At 41.1% G+C, this 23,130-nt stretch overlaps 1 protein-coding gene across 2 annotated transcripts in view; it reads left to right on the forward strand.

The window, feature by feature from the left end:
* LOC117764056 (adenylate cyclase type 6-like) overlaps positions 1-22,401 on the forward strand; it is a 38,510-nt gene extending 16,109 nt beyond the window's left edge. For both annotated transcript variants that reach the window (XM_034589480.1, XM_034589479.1), the window contains exons 4-24: positions 6,391-6,540; positions 7,032-7,153; positions 9,847-9,958; positions 10,968-11,095; positions 11,179-11,337; positions 11,449-11,590; positions 12,403-12,531; positions 12,619-12,647; positions 12,731-12,875; positions 12,966-13,063; positions 13,627-13,714; positions 13,805-13,921; positions 14,590-14,748; positions 14,856-15,031; positions 16,208-16,234; positions 16,325-16,354; positions 16,692-16,824; positions 16,978-17,241; positions 17,773-17,977; positions 18,090-18,214; positions 19,541-22,401. In XM_034589480.1, the coding sequence (XP_034445371.1) occupies positions 6,391-6,540; positions 7,032-7,153; positions 9,847-9,958; positions 10,968-11,095; positions 11,179-11,337; positions 11,449-11,590; positions 12,403-12,531; positions 12,619-12,647; positions 12,731-12,875; positions 12,966-13,063; positions 13,627-13,714; positions 13,805-13,921; positions 14,590-14,748; positions 14,856-15,031; positions 16,208-16,234; positions 16,325-16,354; positions 16,692-16,824; positions 16,978-17,241; positions 17,773-17,977; positions 18,090-18,214; positions 19,541-19,669 (2,667 nt within the window). In that variant the 3' untranslated portion in view covers positions 19,670-22,401. The remainder of the gene's footprint in view (positions 1-6,390; positions 6,541-7,031; positions 7,154-9,846; positions 9,959-10,967; positions 11,096-11,178; positions 11,338-11,448; positions 11,591-12,402; positions 12,532-12,618; positions 12,648-12,730; positions 12,876-12,965; positions 13,064-13,626; positions 13,715-13,804; positions 13,922-14,589; positions 14,749-14,855; positions 15,032-16,207; positions 16,235-16,324; positions 16,355-16,691; positions 16,825-16,977; positions 17,242-17,772; positions 17,978-18,089; positions 18,215-19,540) is intronic.
* Positions 22,402-23,130: the final 729 nt, after the last annotated feature.

Raw genomic sequence — 23,130 nt, forward strand, 5'->3', positions numbered from 1 at the left:
ATGGGGCGTTAGCCTCTGTGGACGTATGAGCGCTCCTCTAGTTTGCAGCTGTGATCATAGGTTGCAAACAAGCCATAAAAACAATATGTATAATACATATTCTTACTGTGGTATGGTGGTTTAATGAGCTTGTAAGACAAAGACATGAGACCCTAACCCCTGACCCTCCTCGGCAGGTCCCCCCCGCTGCACCCTCCCTGAACCTGGGTGGGGGGGGCTGCAGGTCTTTGGAGCGAGGCTGTGGAATGTGGGTGATAGTTGCTAAGTGAAAGCTGCGCTGCCGTCTCTGATAATTCACAGTCCCTGTGGGTGTGAGTCTCGGGCCAACACTAAGCAGAACCTTTCACAAGACTGAGAACGAAGCACACGCAGCGAGAGAGAGAGATGGTGTTACAATATAAATATAAAATCCTCATCACATCTCCATCTCCCATGCATAATGACTGATGCCTTCAAAGTCTACTCTCTAAAAGGGATATTAAGTCAAGGAAGTGAACATAACACCTGCATGTTCATTACAGAGAATCTTGTTTTTGCAGCAGTGACTTCTAAATGGACCGACTGGGCAAGGAAGACAAAGCCTTTCTTGCAAAAAGATGCAACTGAAGTGATTTCACACGGGGTCTGAATGAATGTGGCGGTGCGTGTTGCACACTCACCCTCTTGTGATCAGTGTTTCATTGTTGGGTGGGCCGAACATATTAAGTTAAGTTGGATGGAGAGCGGGACGGGGGGGATTAACGGACGGGACAGGTCACCTACCGCTGTGTCGTGTGAACAAAGTGAGAAAAAGAAAAGAGACACTGGCATGTAGCTCTCTGCAGAAACCTCAGCCAGTTTGATTAGGATTGCGTTGTTTGAAATGGAATTGGCTTTGAGTGCTGATAATTAGTCACATCCTTCAGACCACACACACACACACACACACACACACACACACACACACACACACACACACACACACACACACACACACACACACACACACACACACACACACACACACACACACACACACACACACACAGTACCATCACTAATTCACTTCATATGGCAAATCAGTTGCCAAACAACTGCTTATTTACACATTTGGCTAACAGAGCTTAACCATCATCCGTTTTGAGTCATGTCTCTGTCCACTTGGCAAACACAAGTCGGATTTTAGCTCCGTTTCTGCTCCTTACCAACTCCTGTGGTGAAGACAGTTGCCTGTTGGAAGCAAAACTGATGCTAAGAACAGCGAGAGTGAACCAAAACACTTAATACCGTCATGGATGTATTGTTTTCACCTATGTCTGTTTGTTTGTGGTGCAATCAAGGAAAATGAGGAAAAACACCCCATCTCACAATGTTGAAGAAGGTGAAAGAGAATTCCTGGATCCACACCAAAACTTAATGGTATCTTCCCTGACCCATCCTGCAGCCCTCCATCAAGTTTTGTGGTTATCCATCCTGTAGGTTTTGTGTAATCCTGCTTAGTATCAGACAAACGCAGAAAGAAGAAAAACTCTGTCGGAGGTAATAAATCATCAGGGCTATTAGAACACTTCCTTCTTTCTTTTTTATCTCTTCTATAAGAACTAGACAATCAAGAGTAGGATTGTTGGGCCTATTGAGAGCCGTTCCGGTTCCTTGTGGATTTGTCACGGTGAGCAAACTCCTTCACATGCGAGCTGCCACATGATCCTTTGTTGATGTGAACTATTGATTATTTCTGCTTCATGTAATTTCCTCCTGATACATTAGATCTGTGTCAGTCTTTGCAGGAAGCTGTTAAATGTTCCATTCGTCCACATTCTCCCACGATGCTCTCTGCTCTTTAAACTCTCGCCCAGACTGAAGAGGGGCCAGATGGCCTTAAAAGTCAATGTTTATAGACTCACTGTCAGGACAGCAGACTTCCTGTGAAAGTAAATAGCCGGTGTGTTAAATCCATCATAAAAATTATAAATACAGATTCTGAATATTCCATTAGCCCCACTCCTATCATCATCTGCTCGTCCAGCTCGGAGACGTTAGGCGTGCGGTGTAGCTGTCGAGGCGTCGCCAGTGATAGGCCGCTGGTATCAGTTTCCTGCCACATGTTTCTTTAGACATCTGTGTTCCTCACTCACACCACCACACATCATTATCACAAAGTTCGACTGGTTGCAATGTCCATCTATCCATCAAACTATCAACTGGATGAGCATGAAATTTCGAGCAGGCATTTATGAGCTGAGGCTTCTTTCGTCGGCTGCATGTGAAGACCGATTGCGTAACAGCGGCCCAACTAGACTGTCCATCTGCGGCAGGAAAATACTTTCAATCATCCCAGAGAAACAAAGGATCCAACGGGTGGATCCTCCTCTGGGTCAACCTGTCCCGGGAGTCATTGTGCTTCGGCAAGCGACGACACATGTGATGCCCGAGTATCGAGCTTCAACTGAACCGAAAGGGGCATTGAAACTTTGTCGTGTCCAGCTGCAGCTCTGTTGCTAAGCGACAGCTGGAAGGGTGGGACAAGCTGGTCACGCAAATCAAGGGATTCCTCCTTAGATTAGATCATCTCATCTTTGTTTGATGATCTCCTGACGTTTCTTCTCGTGTCACCATCGGGCTGAGATTCAGAGATTTTAGTGAAACTTCTCACTACTACTGCTGTTATTGTACAAACCTTCATGTCCCTTTAAGATTCACTTTAATAACTTTATTATTATAACATTTTATAAGACAATATGTCCTAACAAAGAAAGTTTCAAATAGGGGGGATTTTTAAGAGAAATCATTATATACACTTAATACTTTGTGAAGCACTTTGGTCAACCAAGTTGTTTTAAATGTGCTATATAAATAAAATTGACATTGAATTAAAATAAAGTATATCATGCTTAGAAGGAAATTAATATTAGGTAAATGGGTGGATTTTGTTTTTTTACAGGACGCAAACATTTTACTTTCATAATATTATATATTTATTTTATTATATATTTCTGTATCAGTTTGTTGTGTTTCTTCATTGAAGCTACAATTTTCAAACTTCTACACCTTCTGATAAAGATGTACATTATATAAATACATGCATTAGATATGTGTGTATACAGTATATAAATGTATGTGTATATTTGTTCATACAGGGCACACACACACACACACACACACACACACACACACACACACAAAGTTGATCATTTATTGATTATGTCTCCATATCCTCCCTAAGCTGTTGGGGGCTTTTTGTAAAAATACATTTTAATCTATGTTGTGCTGAATGGCCACTGTCACTGCTGTGTTTCCTGTCTGGATCAGAGCATCTCTTACATAATGCCATTTTGATATCCAGGGATTAGGCTGAGGTCCTCTCCACAGACCAGCCGGTTTGTGGATGTTCCATCATGTCGCCCTCGGGGAAATGACGACTGCTGTAATGGTTAAAAATACAATTATAGGATTTTCCAAGGACGTGATGTTCAATCCCTGCTTTATTTTCATCTTCAAAAAACTGAACTTAACAATTTTTATTCGCTCCATAATCATATTGGTAACTCATTCATGAAGTCCACCTGACGGGGAGTGTAAAGGTGCTGGACGCGCCAGGAAAGGTAGAGGCCGACAGGATGAGGTAATGAGTGATGAGTTTTGATAAATGAACGTGTTGTTGAGCACAGAGGAGACGAGCAGGTGCGGCGGCCTCGCACTGAGAGCGTGGCAGCGTGCACAGGTAGCAGGTAAACGCTGCCGAGCAGGACTCCTAAAGTGGCGGAGTGCTGCTGCGTAAACACAGGACCTTACTGTGTACTCTGTCAACCCACTAGCCCTTGCCCTCTTGAGAAAAGCAAGCAATTAGTTTGAGCCTGTGAGCTCAGACACCTGGAGTGTGGGACGCACGTCGAGTGAATCTCCACAGAGAAATACGTACGGCAGCTGTCGCATGTGCAGAGAAAACACATATCCACACGTTGACTGCACACGCACTGACGGGAGGTATTCACCTGCAAACACCATGCTCCAGGTTTCACTTTTGTCTGGTGGCTATTTTTACTTGAACAGTGAGAGTAATGTAAACAGAGCTGAGCGCCCGGAGCCATCTGCCTAATGTCACTGTGGCCTATATCTGTCCTGCTCTCTGTCTGTCTCTCCGTCTCACTCACTCGTCTTTCCTTCGCCGTCCGCGCGTTGTCTTTGTCCTTCCTTCATCCCTGATCATCACCACCTTTTTCCTGCCTATCCTCAACATTTCTCCCATTTATCTGTGCTGTCCATTACACTGCCGGCCTATTATTTTTAAACCTCACCCCTTGTTTGTTTTCTTTTCAAACTCATCCGTCCATTACCCATCTGCTTCTGTTCCTGTGGTACATATGTAAACTATGTCACCTTGGGTCACCTTTACTTGGAATTGCTATTCTGAGAATTCTTTTATAGCCATGGTAAATACTTTTTCATTTATTGCCAACGAGTCTCTTTTGATGGTGGAAATGTTCTCGACATGGGCAATTTCAAGATTGCACCATGTTTTTGTAGCAAGTACTGGAAACACGGCATAAACAGAAACCCTGATTGGAATCTGAGAATGTGAATGAGGCACAATCGAGAAAAATCAAGATATAAGATCTTCAGACAACATTTACGATCTTTTCTTTTATACATATTTGGACAAAAGTTCAAGGGAAACTTGAAAAGCAAAGGAGGTTGTCATCGATGGATAAAACACTTGAGGTGGAACTGTGGTGATCTTTTGAAGAAGAACCATGGAATTTATTAATCTCTATAAGATATTGTGGCTTGAAGCTTTCTGGTTTCCTTTTCTAGTGACCAATGGTGTTTGTTCAGAGTTGGTTGCAGGCAGGTAAACAGTCCGTGTGGGCTTTTAAATGTATCTGCATTCATGAGCAGATGTAAGAATTGATCTGAAACGTCGTCTGGTGTTGATTTCTTTACAAGTAACGGAAAAACGACCTGCATCGTGCTGAAAAAGTTCTTTAACCCTAGTTGGTACCAAAAAGGTTATGAAGGACTGTGTATGTTCATCATGGGCTGCACAGATGCCTTGTTGTAAAAAGTTATTAAAACATAACCCTAGTCCTTATCCTGATTCTTTCTTTCAATTCTGTGATTTCCATTTTCTAGTTTTCACGTGTCAACTTTGAACTACAACACTAATTCTTAATCAGAATTATTTAGGAAAGATCTGAAGCTATTATTTATCATTTCAGTTTTCCAGTTCTGCACTTCCTTCTGGTCCACGCTCCCAAACCTTAGTGTCCAAATGTAGCCTCTGGAGTGAAGTGTGTCACATCCAGGCTGTGAACAAGAGCACTTCTCTTAAGGAAGTGGCTCTCTAACGGGTCAACAGCATTTCCACCGTGCACTCAGGGACTGTTGTTGGACACAGGAGGTTTTTCCCCAATTGCAGCAACACATTTAACCACTGACGCAGCTCAACAGGCGGCAGCAGACGAGCACGCTGTAAAAATGATTAGGTGGTCAGTGAACTGAGAGGAGCAAAGGGGACGACTGATCCCACAAACGGGACCATTTCCTGTCAGAGGAAATGTTTTGTGAGCATGTGTACTTGTGTGTACTTTTGTGTATTTGAAAGTATATATCAGGTACAAATACTCTAAAGATTGCTTCCTTCTTTGTCTTCCTTAAAACATAAAAGTACGATGCAGTTTGATACTTTACATAAACATAAAATAAACAAAGAAAGCGGTCTAAGTCTATTTTGACCATTAAGCCCTCATCTTCCTCCTGGACTTTTGAGACGTCCAATCAGATCGAAGCAATTTGATTTAAATCCCTCCAGTAACTAAATCTTGCTCATTCAGTTTCACACGTTAAAGATAGAGACGCTCTAACTTATGTTCAACTGTGACTTGAATGCACAAGCAGTTTCCTGAGAGACCCAGGGAACAGGAGTGTTTGACAAAGGAGGTCAACAGGGGAATTAAATTCATGCCACTAGTATTATAACTTTGCAATAAATCCTGTCACCGGTTAATGTTTTCATGTGTTTTTTATACAGGGATTTTCCAGTAAAGTTGAGCACTTTAGGCGTCTCATAGGGACGTTACTCTCTCTGTCTGCATTAATGTCCCTCTCATTGTCAAAGGCTCCATCAGGATTTAAGGTTAAACTGACAGAAAACCACATCTAGGCTTATTTCAAAGATAAACATGTTTTTTTATTTACACTTTTACGTCCTATCCTGTGTGCTTGTTCTGAGGGTTTGATTCATGAGACCATTTCTTTCCCAGGAAGTAATATCAACTACAACCACACATAACTAAAGCACTCGCACTGATCTATTTTATACAACTTTCTCCCTCCGTTATCTCACAGGTTTCGCATCGTTCTCTTTCCGTTCTCGTTTTAAATTTGATCGTTTGTTTCTCCTCTTCTCTTCAGGTGAGCGCTAACGTCCTGATCTTCCTCTGCACTAACATCATTGGAATCTGTACCCACTACCCTGCCGAGGTTTCCCAGAGACAAGCCTTTCAGGAGACCCGAGGATACATCCAGGCCAGACTACATCTGCAGAGGGAGAACCAGCAACAGGTGGGCAGGCGCACACGCACACACACACACACACAATAGTTGTGAGGAAATTCATCAACAACAACACTAACCCCAACCATAGACTGTATATAAAGATAGACAACGTGATAGCTCCCCAACAGTGAAGCCAAAACGTCTCTCAATCGCCCTCTGGTGGCTGCCTGCGGTATAGGTTTATAAACCCTAACCCACGTCCTCCATGTTAGTGAATGGGACATTGGCCAGACTGAAAAGTCAAATTACACATCACATTTTTGATGATTAGTTATTTGACGCTATAAAAATTGGGTAAAATGTCCTGATTGACAGCTCCCCTTTATAAACTTTGGTGACCAGCGCTCTGTAGCGGCTGGGACTCAGTTTTAGTGACATCAGGGACATGATTAAAAGAGCAACACACACACACACACACACACACACACACACACACAACCAGACAATATTGTGACGGACACAATTTGCATTTTGCTTCTTTTCTGTGTGTTTTCCAGGAACGTCTGTTGCTGTCAGTGTTGCCAAGGCATGTTGCCATGGAGATGAAGGCTGACATCAATGCCAAGAAGGAAGACATGATGTTTCATAAGATCTATATCCAGAAACATGACAATGTCAGGTCAGCCGGGACACTGGGTTTCACCGTGTGATTTTATGTGGATTTTAGATTAATCATCAACCTGCATGTGTTTTCTCACTTACTGCAAAACACAGTGACTACACGTTCGGTCAAAAGGAGTTATAATCTGTATCTGATCTCTTTTACGGTTAGAAATAATATTCGGTAACTTCATTTTACAGGTAGTGTTTATTCCAGCTAATTTCCTGGAAATGCTCCACATAATTTGCCAAACATTAACTGGTAGTTTATTTTTAGTTACAGTAAATGTGCCACACTGAGTCACTTTATCTCACAGGTCTGGTTTGAGGAAATCAGATAGAAATATGTTTCAGTGCCGTTTAGCTGCCGTAAAAAGTGTGTTCATATCAGTTTGAAACACAAACCTTAGGTATTTTTTAATCCAGCTGGAAACAACAGATACGTTTTTTTAATGAACTACTACATAATTTACATTTTTTTCTTTAAAACAAGAATTATTTCCCTCAATGTTTGTGCCAAATTTCATCAGCCTTTATTGGAAATAAATACCAATTTTTCTGGCTTAAAAAATATATTATTAGCTTTCTGATTATTTTACAGTTTGTCGTCCAGGCTAAAATCAACCATAAGCATATCAGCAACAAGCACACCCTTAGTTTGTCTTTAACTTCCCGTCCCCTCAGGAAGTGGGAATGTGTTGCGTTGTGTAACTTGACGTCTGCTGCTTGTGATCACCTTCCACCTACATTTTAGCAAATATTTGAGTAGTTTTATACTCTGACATAGGGAGTGAAGGACTAACAGAGCTGGAAGGAAACAACAAAGACTGGCAAACACTAGCCGCTCTTTACGTAACCGCTCTGGAATCAGCTAAGTCACTTGTAATATTCGTGGTGACTGTTTTATAACAACATGATATCATAACATGTTGTTTTAACTGTGTGATGATACAATATTTCCTCATCCAAAATAAAGTCCCAGCAGAGACTGATCTGGTTTTAGTTACAGTATCACACATACAGTTGTCCCATGACGTGGGCTTGAAGGCAAAGTATCCCAAATCATATCATGAATAAGATATATTATTATATGGCAACAGTATATATACACAACAGTTTCCCTAAAGTCAATCATGCCGCACCACATTACAAACACTCATAGACATCAGTCCCCCTAATTTTTTTTCATCAAGATCCATGAATTATTCCCTGAGAAAACCGGGAAACCGGATGCCAAAGAAAGTAAATCTTGGTTTGGCCCCTTTGTCCAGATCTCTGCCAAAATTATATGTTTTCTCTCTTGGCCGATGTCCAATCCTTCCACCAAGTTTCGTGGAAATCTTTTAAATTGTTTATGCGTAATCGTGCTGACAAACAAACAAACAAACAAACGGACGGACAGGGGGAAAACACCCTTGGCAGAGGTATAAAAAAAAAAGAGCGGCTGCATGATCACACCAACTATGATCATGTCATGTGACGTCATCCTCAAAACATAAAAATTAACGCTAAGCTGTTATTCATTAATCCTTTAATATCGAAAACAAAAACAAACACATTCTTCCTGAGAACATTTCTCACACACACACACACACACACACACACACACACACACACACACACACACACACACACACACACACACACACACACACACACACACACACACACACACACACACACACACACACGTATACCAGCGCGCTCACAGTGTCAGCAGAGGGTAGAGTGGTTTGGCAGAGTGGAGGCTAATTAACATTAGTGAGGGAATACTTAATCACCAGCAGCCAAGATAAGATAATCCCTAAAGATGGAGAGCTTCAGCACACATTCAATTACAGCACTGAGCAAACACATTGCACACCACAGTCACACACACACGCTCAGATCGCCTTCAGAAGACTTTAAGGTCAACATTCCTGCCTCTCTCAAGGTCAGCAGCCCTGATAACAACATAACACAACACAGATATGAAACGTTCATACCAAACCTCTGAAGATATTTGTACAGTTTTCGGACTGGACTCACAGTTTTTCTCACGAGGACGTCATTTTAGTGCCAGTGCAGCTGAGGCATGTTTCAACCTCAGTGAGAAGCCGCTCACTCGTGGCTGGAGGTCGGGTTTAGTGCGTCCAAACCTGAAAAGGTTCATCACAAACATGTGTTGTAACTAACGGCTGTAGCCGCCGCCTTTTAATTGCGTAATACCCTCTTTACCTGTGGCTTTATTTGTCTCTGCAATAACTTCCACGTGCGATGAAGGATAAACACGCTGCTCGCCAGTTAGTCACATGTTTTCCTTCCACTATTTTTATTTGTCACTCGTAATGGATCACCGTTATTCATCGGCCCTTTGCTGCGTAACGTGAATAAAACTCATCTCATCTATGAACATGTTTTGAAGCTGAGTCACATCAGGTAGATTTTCATCTGCAATAGTTGTTAAGACAACTCCCATGATCCCACGCTGCTTCACAACATCATTAAAACTACGTCTTCTGTTATTGTTTTTAGCGGCCGAAACAGCATACTTTACATACTTTTAAATTACATAATTAATAAAGGGTTACTGCTAAACAATACAAATGATACTAACCCAGCTCTTGTAATTTATTTATGGTTAAAATGCCTCTTGTCACAAGGTAGGAAGGGAAATATTTTATTGCGCACCTCCTCCTGTAATGTTTGTCAACTTCTCTCTCTCGCCCACAGTATCCTGTTTGCAGACATCGAGGGTTTTACCAGCCTGGCCTCTCAGTGCACAGCTCAGGAGCTGGTCATGACACTCAATGAACTCTTTGCCCGTTTTGACAAGCTGGCATCGGTAAGTCACTGCAGTCACTTGTCTCCAATGTCTGACGAGACACGTCCACACACGTCCACAGGGTCAGGCTGTCTCTGCCTCCAGTACCTGTGCTAAGCTACAATAAGCGAACAGTGTCCTGGCCACAGATTCATACTTAAAGATTTGGCTTCATAATGTTCAAAAGTTCACTTGCAACAGGTTTTTCTCGCTGTGATCCTTCTTCCTGTTTATTATAAGACACATTCCCAGATACATTTCAGATTAGGTGATGTGGAACAGAATCTAAATAAACATAAAGTTAAACTAAAGCTAAAATAAAACTTGTAGTTTCAGGTAAACAAACAGTAGTTTCAGGTAAACAAACACGGTGGACACGATCTGAAGTTACCAAGTTTGTATTAGTAGCTCAGTAAGTAAACACTGCAAGAGGAAACTAAAAAGAGGAATTTGCATAAACAGATAGTGGAAAACAGAATGATGTGTTTAACTAACACTGCTGAATATATTATCTTGATATATAAACTGTGAAATATACTGTACTTTAACTCAGAGCGAGGAGTTCTGACGGATGTTGTCCCACATAAGTTTCTCTGAAAGAGTGATTCGGATTACATTGACCAAAACCTGTTCCAGTGTTTATAGTTCTTTGATGTAATTGTATCGTTTTACATAAAATGGTGCTGATGAGCGATGAAGTATTTTGTTTATTGTGAAACTTGCGTACTAAAGTATAAGTTACCGACATTATCGTAACATCATTTTAACACATGCAACAGGCTGATCTTCTGATCCCGTGTAAAATGACATATTACTTTAGTCCCGTGATATTACAACTTTATTCTCTTAAATGTAGAATTTCTTTTGTTAAATTACACTTTATCCTCGTATTACTAATGTATTCTTGTAATATTGAGACATTATCCTCAAGTTTTTTTCTGTTTAAGTGACCCTTATTCTTCTAAACGTTTTCCTTTCCTTCGTCCTCTCCTTCCCTCTCTCTCTTGCTTCGTGTGTATCCCTTCGTCAGGAGAACCACTGTCTACGTATTAAAATCTTGGGTGATTGTTACTACTGTGTGTCCGGGCTGCCTGAACCCCGGGCCGACCACGCCCACTGCTGTGTGGAGATGGGTGTTGACATGATAGAGGCCATCTCGTGAGTAGAACTCCCGTTTTGTACGAGTGTGCGTTTGAAAGTTTTGTCCTCTGCTGACCCTCTGCTCTGTGGCTCCTCTGCAGGTTGGTGCGCGAGGTGACAGGGGTCAACGTTAACATGCGCGTTGGCATTCACAGCGGGCGCGTGCACTGTGGCGTGCTCGGACTCAGGAAGTGGCAGTTTGACGTGTGGTCAAACGACGTCACGCTGGCCAATCACATGGAAGCGGGAGGCAAAGCCGGGTGAGAGGAATAAACACAACAACAAGAACAACAACAAGACCAATGTCAGACTTTTTTAAATTGTGTGAAAAACGTCCCTGTAGTTTCATGTGATATTATTTGTCTGTGCAGGCGGATCCACATCACTAAGGCCACGCTGCAGTATCTTAATGGAGACTACGAGGTGGAGCCGGGTTTCGGAGGAGAGAGGAATGCGTATCTGAAGGACAACAGCATCGAGACCTTCCTGGTCCTCGGCTGCAGTGAGAAACGGGTCAGTGCACGAAAAACACACACGGCTCAGGTTTACAAATTTAAACTTGAAACTGAATTGAAAATTGATTGCAGTTTTCCAATTGAGGCCGAAAGAACCCACTGATGCTTTAGTGGGTGTTCAGAACAGAAATAGCCCAAACTTTAAAAAGGGCCGTGTCGACGCGGGCGTGATGCTTTCTGTTCTTCAGACACAGTGGTTCATAACAAACTGAGAGTTTAGACCCACGCTACAGAGCCCATTTAAATGAATGAGGGGGCTGCTTCATTTCACACAGGGTACAGTTGGTCTAATGCTGGTGGTGTGTAAATAAAGATGGATGACATAACTCCTCCCCAAAAGTGAGTCAAAGCGTCTTTATCACCACCTAGTGGCTGGCTGCAGTGTAGGTTATAAATCCCACTTCCTCCATGTTAGTGGATGGGACATGGAACACATCAAATGCATTTTTCTTATTATTATTTCTTAGGTCACTTCTTTATTGATTTTTAATTTTGGTTTTAATTAGTTAATTCATGCAATTAAAACGGGGTGAAACATGATTGACAGCTGAGACTGACTCACGATCGGACAAATGGATGTATCAGCGTAGATTCTGTCTCCAAATGTGCATGATGGCAGCGTTTGTATCCCGTATGTCTTAGCTTCATTTCTGGATAGTGGGAAGAAATAGAGATGCATCATCCATCTTTATGTACAAGTCTTTAGTGGAGACGTGCAGGTCAACAGTGACAAAACTGTAAGAACTTCTATTATCGTTCCCTGTCTGTTGAGTGAGTTATTCAAGCCTTCGTGTTCTTGCCTGTGAGCAGAAGGAGGAGAAGGCGATGATGGCCAAGATGCAGCGGACGAGAGCCAACTCTAACGAGGGGCTGATGCCGCGCTGGGTCCCTGACAGAACCTTCTCCAGGACCAAAGACTCTAAAGTCTTCAGACAAATGGTGAGGCTCAACATCAACACGCTCCTCTGTGCCGATAGAGCCAGGCTGCCGGAGTCTTAATTTGTGTCCGTCTGTTTTCTTCCTCAGGGGATTGATGAGACCTCCAGTAAAGACAAGTGAGTAGTGACTCTTTAATGTGTGAAGGGAAACCTGCTTTTTTCTTTATCGCCCGTCTGATCTGTGTCTCCTCTCTTTGCAGCCGCGTTCAGGAGGCCATGAACCCGGAGGATGAGGTGGATGAATTTCTTGGGCGAGCCATTGACGCTCGCAGCATTGACCAGCTACGAAAAGACCACGTGAAGAAGTTCCTGCTCACCTTCCAGACCTCCAGCCTGGAGAAAAAGGTTCAAACTAAAAAACCTCAGATTATTTCCTCTGCTTCTTCAACTGATACATGTTCTAACATTCTTCTTCTCTTCTTTTTCCTGTCACAGTATTCTAAGAAGGTGGACGATCGTTTTGGAGGCTATGTTGCTTGTACTCTACTTGTATTCTGCTTCATATCCTTCATACAGATTGTCATCTTTCCACAGTGAGTACTACACACATCATAATACTACAATGTAAATCCTTCAATATTTACTGTCTGTGTTGTTTGGTTCTTTTTACATCTGTAGTTTGGTTCATTTGGTTTGGACCAAATATTAAATATCACATTGCCAACTTTTAGTTCTAGAATTAAGACCGACTTGTTGCTGTCATTCAGTTTTTATCGTGGAACTTTTAAAATACACAGAGCAGGACACAAGTGAACCTCTGTTCTAACTCATGTTAACTTTTTAATCCATCAGGGAAAAATCCTCATACTCACTCACGAGTTACCATGGTTACAGGTGAATATATTGAGAGGCTTATACAGAAAGCTAACAGATCCTAAAAACACATATATTCTCTCTAACAGTCCTGTGGTTAGTGGGTTTTGCTTTCACTAACATAAACACAACAAACACCGGAGTTGTTCTCGGTTGTGTCCCGGATAAGCCAGAATTTGATTGACAGCTTTTACACCAGCCCAAATGAACCAAACCGAACAGACGAACAAACCAGAAACACGAAACGCTGAGTTATAACTTCATTTCTGTTGTGTTCCTGCAGCACCCCAGTCATGCTGGGAATCTACATCAGTATCTTCTTCATTCTCGCCAACATCCTTTTCATCTGTGCCATATACTCCTGCATCAAGGTAGCGGAGCTCATCAAGAAACATGAACAGAATCCTGGCTCGTATTTTTATATGCATATGTGTATTTGACCGGTGAATTCTTTGCTGCAGCTCTTTCCAGCTGCGATGCAGACTGTTTCAAAGAAGATTGTCCAGTCTCGCACCAACAGCACCCTGGTTGGAGTTTTCACCATCATCCTCGTCTTCATCTCTGCCTTTGTTAATATGGTAAGTGTGAAAGTAACTGCTGCTCAAACATCGTCATCTACATCAAGCTGAATGAAGTTTAAAAACAAACTGAAACTATCTGCGTCCATATTAGCATTTTCAAGTGATATCAATACAGGTTAACAACAACAGCTCTGATACTGGTATTTACAATGAGGGACGTAACAAAGCACATTACTGCATTGGAGTACATTTATCAGGTATCTCCACTTTACTAGAGTATTTCTTTTCCTTACAACTTTTACTCCCCACATTTGATCACAGATATCTGTACTTTCTTCTCCTTATATTTTCAAAACTTTACTTTCATTTGAATGCATTTATGGGAAACTACCAGTTTTTTATTTTGCATAATTGAGCACCACCTATAAAAAAAACGTTACTTTTATACTTTGTTTACATTTTAGAGCCAGTACTTTTATACTTTTACATGAGGTTGAATAAGTCATTATACTTTTACTTTAGTAAAGATGTTAAATGAGTACTTATACTTTCACTCGAGTTGTTTTTAACTCAAGTAGTTGAACGTCTACTTGAGTAAAGAATGTCTCTACTTTTGCCACCTATGGTTACTTGATAAATCCAAAATCTTAATGTGGATGCACATACACAGTTTACCGATCATTCGTGTTGAAAACTGAACATGTGTGCACGTGTGTTTCCTGCAGTTTGCTTGTGACACGACGAGCTTAGCAGCATGCGTTGCAGAGAAGCTGAACACCACTGCAGCCCTGGTGACGCCCTGTCTGATCCGCAGCTTGAATGTGTCTGTCGAGGGGGGTCTGGAGATCTGTCCCAGCCAGGGCCCCTCCTGCCCCTTCCCTGAGGTGAGTTCATCTTACGTCACCATGTTTTAGTTTGTGTGTTTTTTTTTTTCTGACATGTGTTGTGGATCATACCTCTGTGTGACGCCGCCGTCTCCCGCTCGTGTCAGTATTTCAGCTACAGCGTGCTGCTGACGCTGCTGGCCTGCTCGGTGTTCCTGCAGATCAGCAGCATAGGGAAGCTGGCCCTCATGCTGCTCATCCAGCTCATCTTCCTGCTGCTGGTGGAGTGGCCACAAGTAGCACTTTTCGACAACGCCGACCTCTTTGTCACCTCCAATGCCATGTGAGTGCCAACTGGATGTACATAGAGAGAGAGAGAGCAGGATACAATTAATACAATTTCCTCAGCTCAAACAAATTCTTGGTCATATTCTGTCTTGTTTACTTATTCATTAATGTCATATTTCCTGATGTATATAATCCTTTACTTTATTTAGGTTAAACTTGTAAATTTAATCTGGAAATACTGAGTAATTTGGCACAATTTGTTAGGGTTTTCAGCATTAAAGCATTAAAACCATCATTTGGTATCAGTTTTGTCCTGATTCTGTTCTGTGTTAAACTTTTAAAGGACTTTTGATTAATCTATTATGATATATTGTTGAACTCTGTGTTTATCGTTTGGGTTCGGTCACACATGCGCAACTTTGTCAGTGGCAAATTTTCGCCTTTTGTTCATTTCCAATCTGTGAGATTGAGGGGGCGTATAAACATTTGCTTCCTGTGGCGAGGCACATCGCAGCGTGACTTCACAAGGAGTTTAACTTCGGTGAACTTTAACCTGAGATATTCACCCAAATCCAAACAGTCTTCAATAGTACAAATAAGGTTTGGTACATGGAAAGGCAGATGTATCCAAAAACACTGAGGTAAAAAGGCAAGGTCAAAAAACAAAGCAACTTACAGGAGGAAAACACGAGGACTACACCTGACAAGACAAAGTGGAGAGGAGGGATCGCAGGGTTTAAATACAGGAGTCACCAAGACTCAGGTGCAAAGAATCAAGATAATCAGGGTAGGGGGGGAAAGGCAGACAAAGACGGGATGTCAAGTGAGACCCAAGGGTAGGTAACAAAATAAAACAGGAAATAACTGATATGGAGTGTGGAGTTTGCATGTTCTCCCCGTGTCTGCGTGGATTTTCTCCTGGTGCTCCAGCTTCCTCCCACATTCCAAACACATTCAGATTGAGGTTGGGGGGTCTCTTTGTGTGTCTTTGTATGTTGGTGTCCCCCGCCTCTCGCCCAATGTCAGCTGGGATTCGCACCATTTCCATTTCCATTTGGATGGATGGACAAAACTTAACTCAAGGAGTAAACAACAGAGACACAAAACCAAACACAAGGAAAAAACAAGATACAAGTCCAACAAAAGTCAACATTAAGTCCAATTTGACAATATTTATGTATGAATTGCAATATATTGTGTATTATAATCTGACTTTTATTTTTTTTTCCAGTGATTTAAATGAAACTAATGCTCAATGGTAAGATCTAAAATTGAAATACTTTCAATATAATAATTATAATTTGTTCTATTTAACCAAATGTTTCTTTTGTAATTTTTTTCCTTTTAGGTCCAGTTTCAATGAAACTACAAACCAGTGGTAAGATTGTTTTGCATTTGAAGATTTTTATCTCCTAATATTACAGCACCTTTAATACATTTACTCATTTACTTAACTACTACACTTAAGTTGTACTTGCACTGTACAAGTATTTCCATTTGGTGTTGTAAATATCTACTGCATTACAGGTCAGGTTATTATTTACTTCACTACAAAGTGCTTCACAAATAAAAGAATAGATTAAGATATAAAAACACAAACAATCTAATTAAAGCACCATTACAGACCACCCATTACATTAATAAAAAGTAGAAATAGGTAAAAATAGTTTCTGTATCTTTGAGCCTAGTGTGACCATGAGTCTGTCTCTTCACAGCCCATTTGTTGTGACCAAAGTGTCCCTGAGGGTCATGACTCCAGTGATCCTCACAGTCTTTGTCCTGGCACTGTACCTGCACGCCCAGCAGGTCGAATCCACTGCACGCCTCGACTTCCTGTGGAAACTACAGGTATGTACCGCCCCACACCACTAGAGGACACCATTTGACTTGAACTACAAACAGGCTTGTAACACTGCTGCAGAGGCCTCAAAGTTGTCCATGAATAAACAAACGTGTCATAATAAGAGATGAACACATCTAACAAAGACGCTTCACTCCCAGGCCACAGAGGAGAAGGAGGAGATGGAGGAGCTGCAAGCCTACAATCGTCGCCTACTCCACAATATTCTGCCTAAAGACGTGGCCGCCCACTTCCTGGCGCGTGAGCGGCGTAACGACGAGCTGTACTACCAGTCGTGTGAGTGCGTGGCCGTCATGTTCGCCTCCATCAGCAATTTCTCCGAGTTCTACGTGGAGTTGGAGGCCAACAACGAGGGAGTGGAGTGTCTCCGGCTGCTCAATGAGATCATCGCTGACTTCGATGAGGTGAAGTATTTGTAAAAAATCTGTGAGTCGCTGTTATTCTGCAGATTTGACCTCTGCTCAGTCAGTCAATCCTAAAACATACAGCATCTGAGGAACATGTGATCAGATTATGCCGGTGAAAGGTTGAAAGTCAAGTTCACTGCAACTTCCCAAAACATTGAATTGAGTTTTTGGCCATATCTCAAGAATTAATGCTCTAATTATGACACATTTTAAGAGAAATATCTAATTGAATATAATAACATTTTATATCCAAAAGGTCAAAGGTCAATTTCACTGTGACATCATAATGTCCTGCAGAATATGAAGCACTGTATGTGTGAATGTGTGTGTGAACAGGTGGATGGCAAAACTGAGCTGTAAAGCGCTTTGAGTGGTCATCAAGACGAAAAAAGCACAATATAGAAACAGAGCATTTTACCATAATGTTCAGTAGAAACTACCCATTATTTCACACCATAACTCAGGACAAGGAGGAGATGACGGAGATATACAACAAGTCCTGATTCAATTTTTTTTATTATGTCTCAGATCATCAGTGAAGAGAAGTTCAGGCAGCTCGAGAAGATCAAAACCATTGGCTCCACCTACATGGCGGCCTCCGGCCTCAATGACTCCACCTACGACAAGGAGGGTCGCTCCCACATCACTGCACTGGCCGACTACGCCATGAGACTAAGAGAACAGATGAAATACATCAACGAGCATTCTTTCAACAACTTCCAGATGAAGATAGGTATGGGGAAATGACCGCTCTCTATCTGAGACAGTAATTAACTAGTAAGAAAGCAGCTTTTGTTGATGCACAGTGATGTATTTCTTTTTTTCAATTATCTTTAATTTCCCAGGTCTGAATATTGGACCTGTGGTAGCAGGGGTCATCGGGGCACGGAAGCCTCAATATGACATCTGGGGAAACACAGTCAACGTGGCCAGTCGTATGGACAGCACGGGTGTACCTGACCGCATACAGGTACGACTTTCTTTCTCACCACTTTCAAAATTCAGCCCAAACAGGGGTTTTAAATGCAAAACACCAATTATATGTTTTTTAAGTTAAGCTGACAACAGAATGGGATTTGTTACAGTATTTGATTTAATACATTTTAGAACTAGAATGACACTCAATAGAGCGCACACCTCCACCGTGGCCCATCAGTCCCCTTAAATTCAATAAAGCTTCACCAGATTACAAACACTCATAGATACCAGTCTCCTAAATGTCTTTCGTTAAGATCCATGAATTATTCACTGGAACGTCAGCGTCAAAAGATGTCAAAAAACGTCCTTTCTTGCAATGTTAAAGAAAGTGACAAAAAAACCTTCCTGGATCCTCCACCTGATCCGGAAATTTAAAGAGGTAAAATTGTCCCTAACCCTCAGGTGCAATGAAATTGTTGGATTCTTTCCTGAACAAACATCAGTCAATTAAAATAATTATCCCGACAAAGGTAACATTATTATTAATTTAAATTTTAAAGACAGATTTATGATCCTGAGTGAAAATTGTGGTTGTAAATTCTTTTATTTCTCACGGCTGAGAATATTTACCTTTTCGTCAAGCAGCCAGGTGATGGCAAAACAAACAAAGTCAACAGGTTTGAGGAAGACAATGAAGGATTTACAGTTTGTCAATATGACATAATTGTCTCTTGAGAATAAATTTGTCAAACAAAGGCTGTTGCATAAAATATCAGTTTGTATTAGTGACAAGAGCCCGTCAGGACCTGTCGAGGCTCAGATAATCATTTCGAAATGATATTCAGGTTTGGGGCGTGTACAACGGCTGGGCTGATGTTTCGCAGTGCACATGTCTGTAATCTGAGAAAACAAATAACCTTGCGTGATAGGGAAAAACGAGCTCAGTGCAGCTTTCATCAACTGCATCTGGTTTGGATACAAAAAACAAGAAGCCTGTCGGGCTGGGTCGGGCACGGACAGTTTTCTCTCTGGCTCAGACGGATTCAGATACCAAAAAATGTGGCTTGAGCTGCTCTCCAGTGAACGTGTGTAGACATTGCCCATATTCTAAAGCAGGGCACCTCTTTAAATGCACTGTTTTATTGTGAGCAAATCAAACTATAAACACAAACATTTTAGCAAACAGTTGTCGAATTAAACTAAACACGCAATACATAGGAAAACACTGGCATCATTAAAAGTTGTTTTTCTGGCCAACCTCATATGTGTCTGGCTTAAAAAGAATTATTTACCTGATTTTTAAAAAGTGAACATGATATATTTTTGGGTAAATTTCAAATGTATCCCGTGACTGTGCCTCCTCCTGCTCTGCTCACAGGTGACCACAGACCTCCACCAGGTGCTCTCAGACAAAGGCTACGTGCTGGAGTGTCGTGGGGTTGTGAAGGTCAAAGGTAAAGGGGAAATGACAACCTACTTCCTGAATGATGGACCGCCCAACAGTTAGCAGCCGTGGCAACAGCAGATGCTGGGACAATTCCCACGGCATGGACACGGCACCACTGAGTGAGGACTCACAGTGTGAGGGAGCGACTAAAAACTAGAGATGCCATCACTTGAATCCCCAGCGAAGAGGGAAAAAAAACCCTTTTAAGACTTCAAAAAGGAAAGTGTTCTTGATGAGAGGAAAATGTTCTCGGTTGGCAGCCATTTTGGCCCACGTACATGTTGAAGGACAAGTGTTTTTCTCATGTCTAGCCTCTCTCTCAGGCTTCTTGAAAGATGCAAAGTCTGTTTATTTAAAACAACGCCTTTTAGCCTGTGTCAAAAGAAGATTAACGCTGTACATAAGGCTACTTTTTAATTTTACTTTGTGTTTCTTTTTCTGTATTTTTTTATCTCATGAATTATGAACAGGTACTCATATTTTGTTTTCTGGATTAATTATTTATTTCGATCTCGATGTTTTGTGCAAAAGGTCCTTTATGAAGAAGTGTGAATACATGCGTGCACAAATATCCAGTTTATTACACGTTTATAAGTGTGTATGTACATGCATATTTGTGTGTGTATGAATATATGTATAAACTGAGGAGAAATATATTGACCAAAGACTAAAGTATTTACTAAAAGCAAGGCAAGACATGTTTGATATGTTCTCGCTAAAGTCAGCAATGACCACCGCCTCTGTTTTTTTAGGCAGCAGACCTGAACCCTTTGTCTTTTTTGCCCGACTGCAGGCAGCAAAGGCTGCGTCGTTATTTTCATAAAATGTGTACAATTTATTTATTTTGTCTGTCATTCAGGCAGCAAAACGCTGATCAAATATGTTCTAAATTATAATGTTGCCCTCAACCTCTAGACAAAACTGCTAAAGATGACTATGGATGTTATTGGAAAGTGAAATATATATTTTTATCTCCGCTCTCTGAGGAGTTTAAATAGCTTCGACTAGAATTAGGATCCTCTTCATTGTCATTTTATGTCAGGTTGGTTCCTTAGAGCTTGAGCAGCCCGTGCACGGCGGGTTTCAGCCATAACAGTATGTTGTCAACAATGGCTCCTTCCCTTTCAGACAAGTATTTTTTTGGTGCAAATGGAAATGAAGGAACTTAGATCAGAGAGTTGTTCCAGAGCCATCGGGACAGGATAGGTGGGCCTTGGATTTCAGCGCAGTGATCCCACACATCCTGATTCTTCTATGAAGAAGAAATAGATGAAGGAAAAAAATATAAATATATTGATTTTGACTGAATACTGTGCTTTGTAATCCAGGAGGGGCATAACTATTTTCACTGTGAGGTTTTTATGATACAACAAAACTGCTTTCTTGCCAAACATAACCGCTTTGAAGCATGTCTGATTGTGGTATCTTGTTTTCATTTATGTTTGTTTTAATGTAGGGTATTTTGTATCACTTCTGTATCCATCATTTGTATATTCTTAATGTTGTTATTATTATTCTGATGATTCTGATTAATTATTAAGCTTATTATGATCATTTCATTCCAATGATAAGGATCAAAGACCAGCACGCTTTCTAGTAAAACGCCAGTTGAAAAGCTCAAGCTCACTGGTACCAACTGATCAACTGCAGCCAATGAATTCAACTGTTCAATCCTAATGTACAATACAGTATTTCAACTGGTGGTAGGTGTGATGATCATGTATAGATAGTAATAACCATTAGCTGCCTTTGCAGCGGAGCCTGAGTGGTGTATGCTCACGTAAGCATAGCAGTAAACACACATTTACAGATGATTCACTGTGCTTTTTTTTTTTTTTTACGCCACTATTGCAGTATTGTAAATCTCAGTCAGACTTTGAAATGAGCTCTCCCGTCCGTACATTAAACTTCAAAGTAGTAACATCCCTGGTGTAACACTATGTGAACAGGACAGGCAGAATTAGTTTGGCCGACATGCATACTTCTTTCATTATTTTCCCCCCGCTCAGTCTTTCAGTGGAAAAAACTACTAGCTGAGTTTGATTGCCTTAAGTTAATATAAATCAAATTGTAGAATAAGACTTAACAGGAACTGTGCCTGCTTGCTCTGTCTGGACTGCTGACGTTTGAACGGAGAGAACGGGATAAGGGCTTGTCGAGAAGTAAACCTTCTAATCATCGCGGTGATCTTTGTTTCTCCGGCTTCGACTTTTGTTATCGGGAGAATCAGCCCTGACTTACAGCTCTTCCGCCACACTCTAACAATGGCATCCAACAGTTGATCATGTTTGTACCAAAGCCAGCTCACGCAGCCTTGTGCTATCGGCCCCCTGCTGTGCAATGATACTTGGCCTCGGGGAACAGTGGGTGCACCACAGTACAGCAATGTAAGGGAGATCACCAACTATCACGTGAACTGTGACCAATGATGAGTGATTCATATAAGCAAAGAGTTTATAGAATGGACATGAGTTTATAAAAATGTGCATTGTATGTATCCTATTTCTATTGGCTGTCCATAGACTTGTGTTGATTGTTAACTCTTGGGATGTTTTGGGGGGGGCGTATGAGAGGGGAGGAAGGTTGTCCCCATACTACTGAAACAGTGTTTTGCTCAGGCCTGATGAATCCTTCCGCATTTGTTTTTGTTTTATTTGTATTTTCCCTGAGTTGGAGGAGTTTTGAGAGGGGAGTGTTTTGCAAAGCTGAAGGACGAGAAGAGTTGAGGACTATGACAAAGAGAAAAATAACATTTCCCCTTGAAGAAAAAATAAAAAAAATCAATGGCTGTTTTTTGTGGTCATATATTTAATTTTGGTGTTAGATGTGCTGTGAATATGTATCAACTGGTGGCTGATTGGAACTGAGGGATATAGAAGAAGTGTGTTTACACATACGTTGAAGTCACAGCTCAATGGTTGCTATTCCAAACATTTCCTCCTCCACAAAAGATCAAATTTCCAACAAGTCGGTGTGGCTCTTTCTTCAGAAGAGACTGTTGGACAAGTTTCTTGCTCCACATTCCTCATTTAAATGCAGGTGACAGACTGATTTCCTGATATCCCACCTGAACTCAAATGATGACTTTACTCTCACAACACAACGACTTCATTCTCATAACTTATTCTCATAATCTTCAATTTTTCCCCACTGTAAGTGGCCATAATACTCCATCAGAGCGCTATTATAAAACTATTTGTACTCAATGACCCTGCTTAAGATGTTATTAGAGTTCACACAAGTACACAAAGTTTCACTTCTTTTACCCTGCAGCACAAGACCACAGAGATATTGTCAAAGGTAAATTAGTTAGAATAAGTTAAAACCAGTTTATGAAAGAAAATGCGTTGCTATTCATCAATCACTATTTTACAGTATATTCTATTAACTTCTATTAAATTCTATTAACTTCTATTATATTCTAGTAACTTTTATTCTATTCAATTATATTATATTCACTTATATTATATTCTACTCTACTCTACTCTATGCTAATCTGTGCTGTTTTATTCTGTTATGTT

This window comes from Hippoglossus hippoglossus, chromosome 7 (genome assembly GCF_009819705.1).
Source record: "Hippoglossus hippoglossus isolate fHipHip1 chromosome 7, fHipHip1.pri, whole genome shotgun sequence".
In the NCBI taxonomy this organism is placed as follows: Eukaryota; Metazoa; Chordata; class Actinopteri; order Pleuronectiformes; family Pleuronectidae; genus Hippoglossus; species Hippoglossus hippoglossus.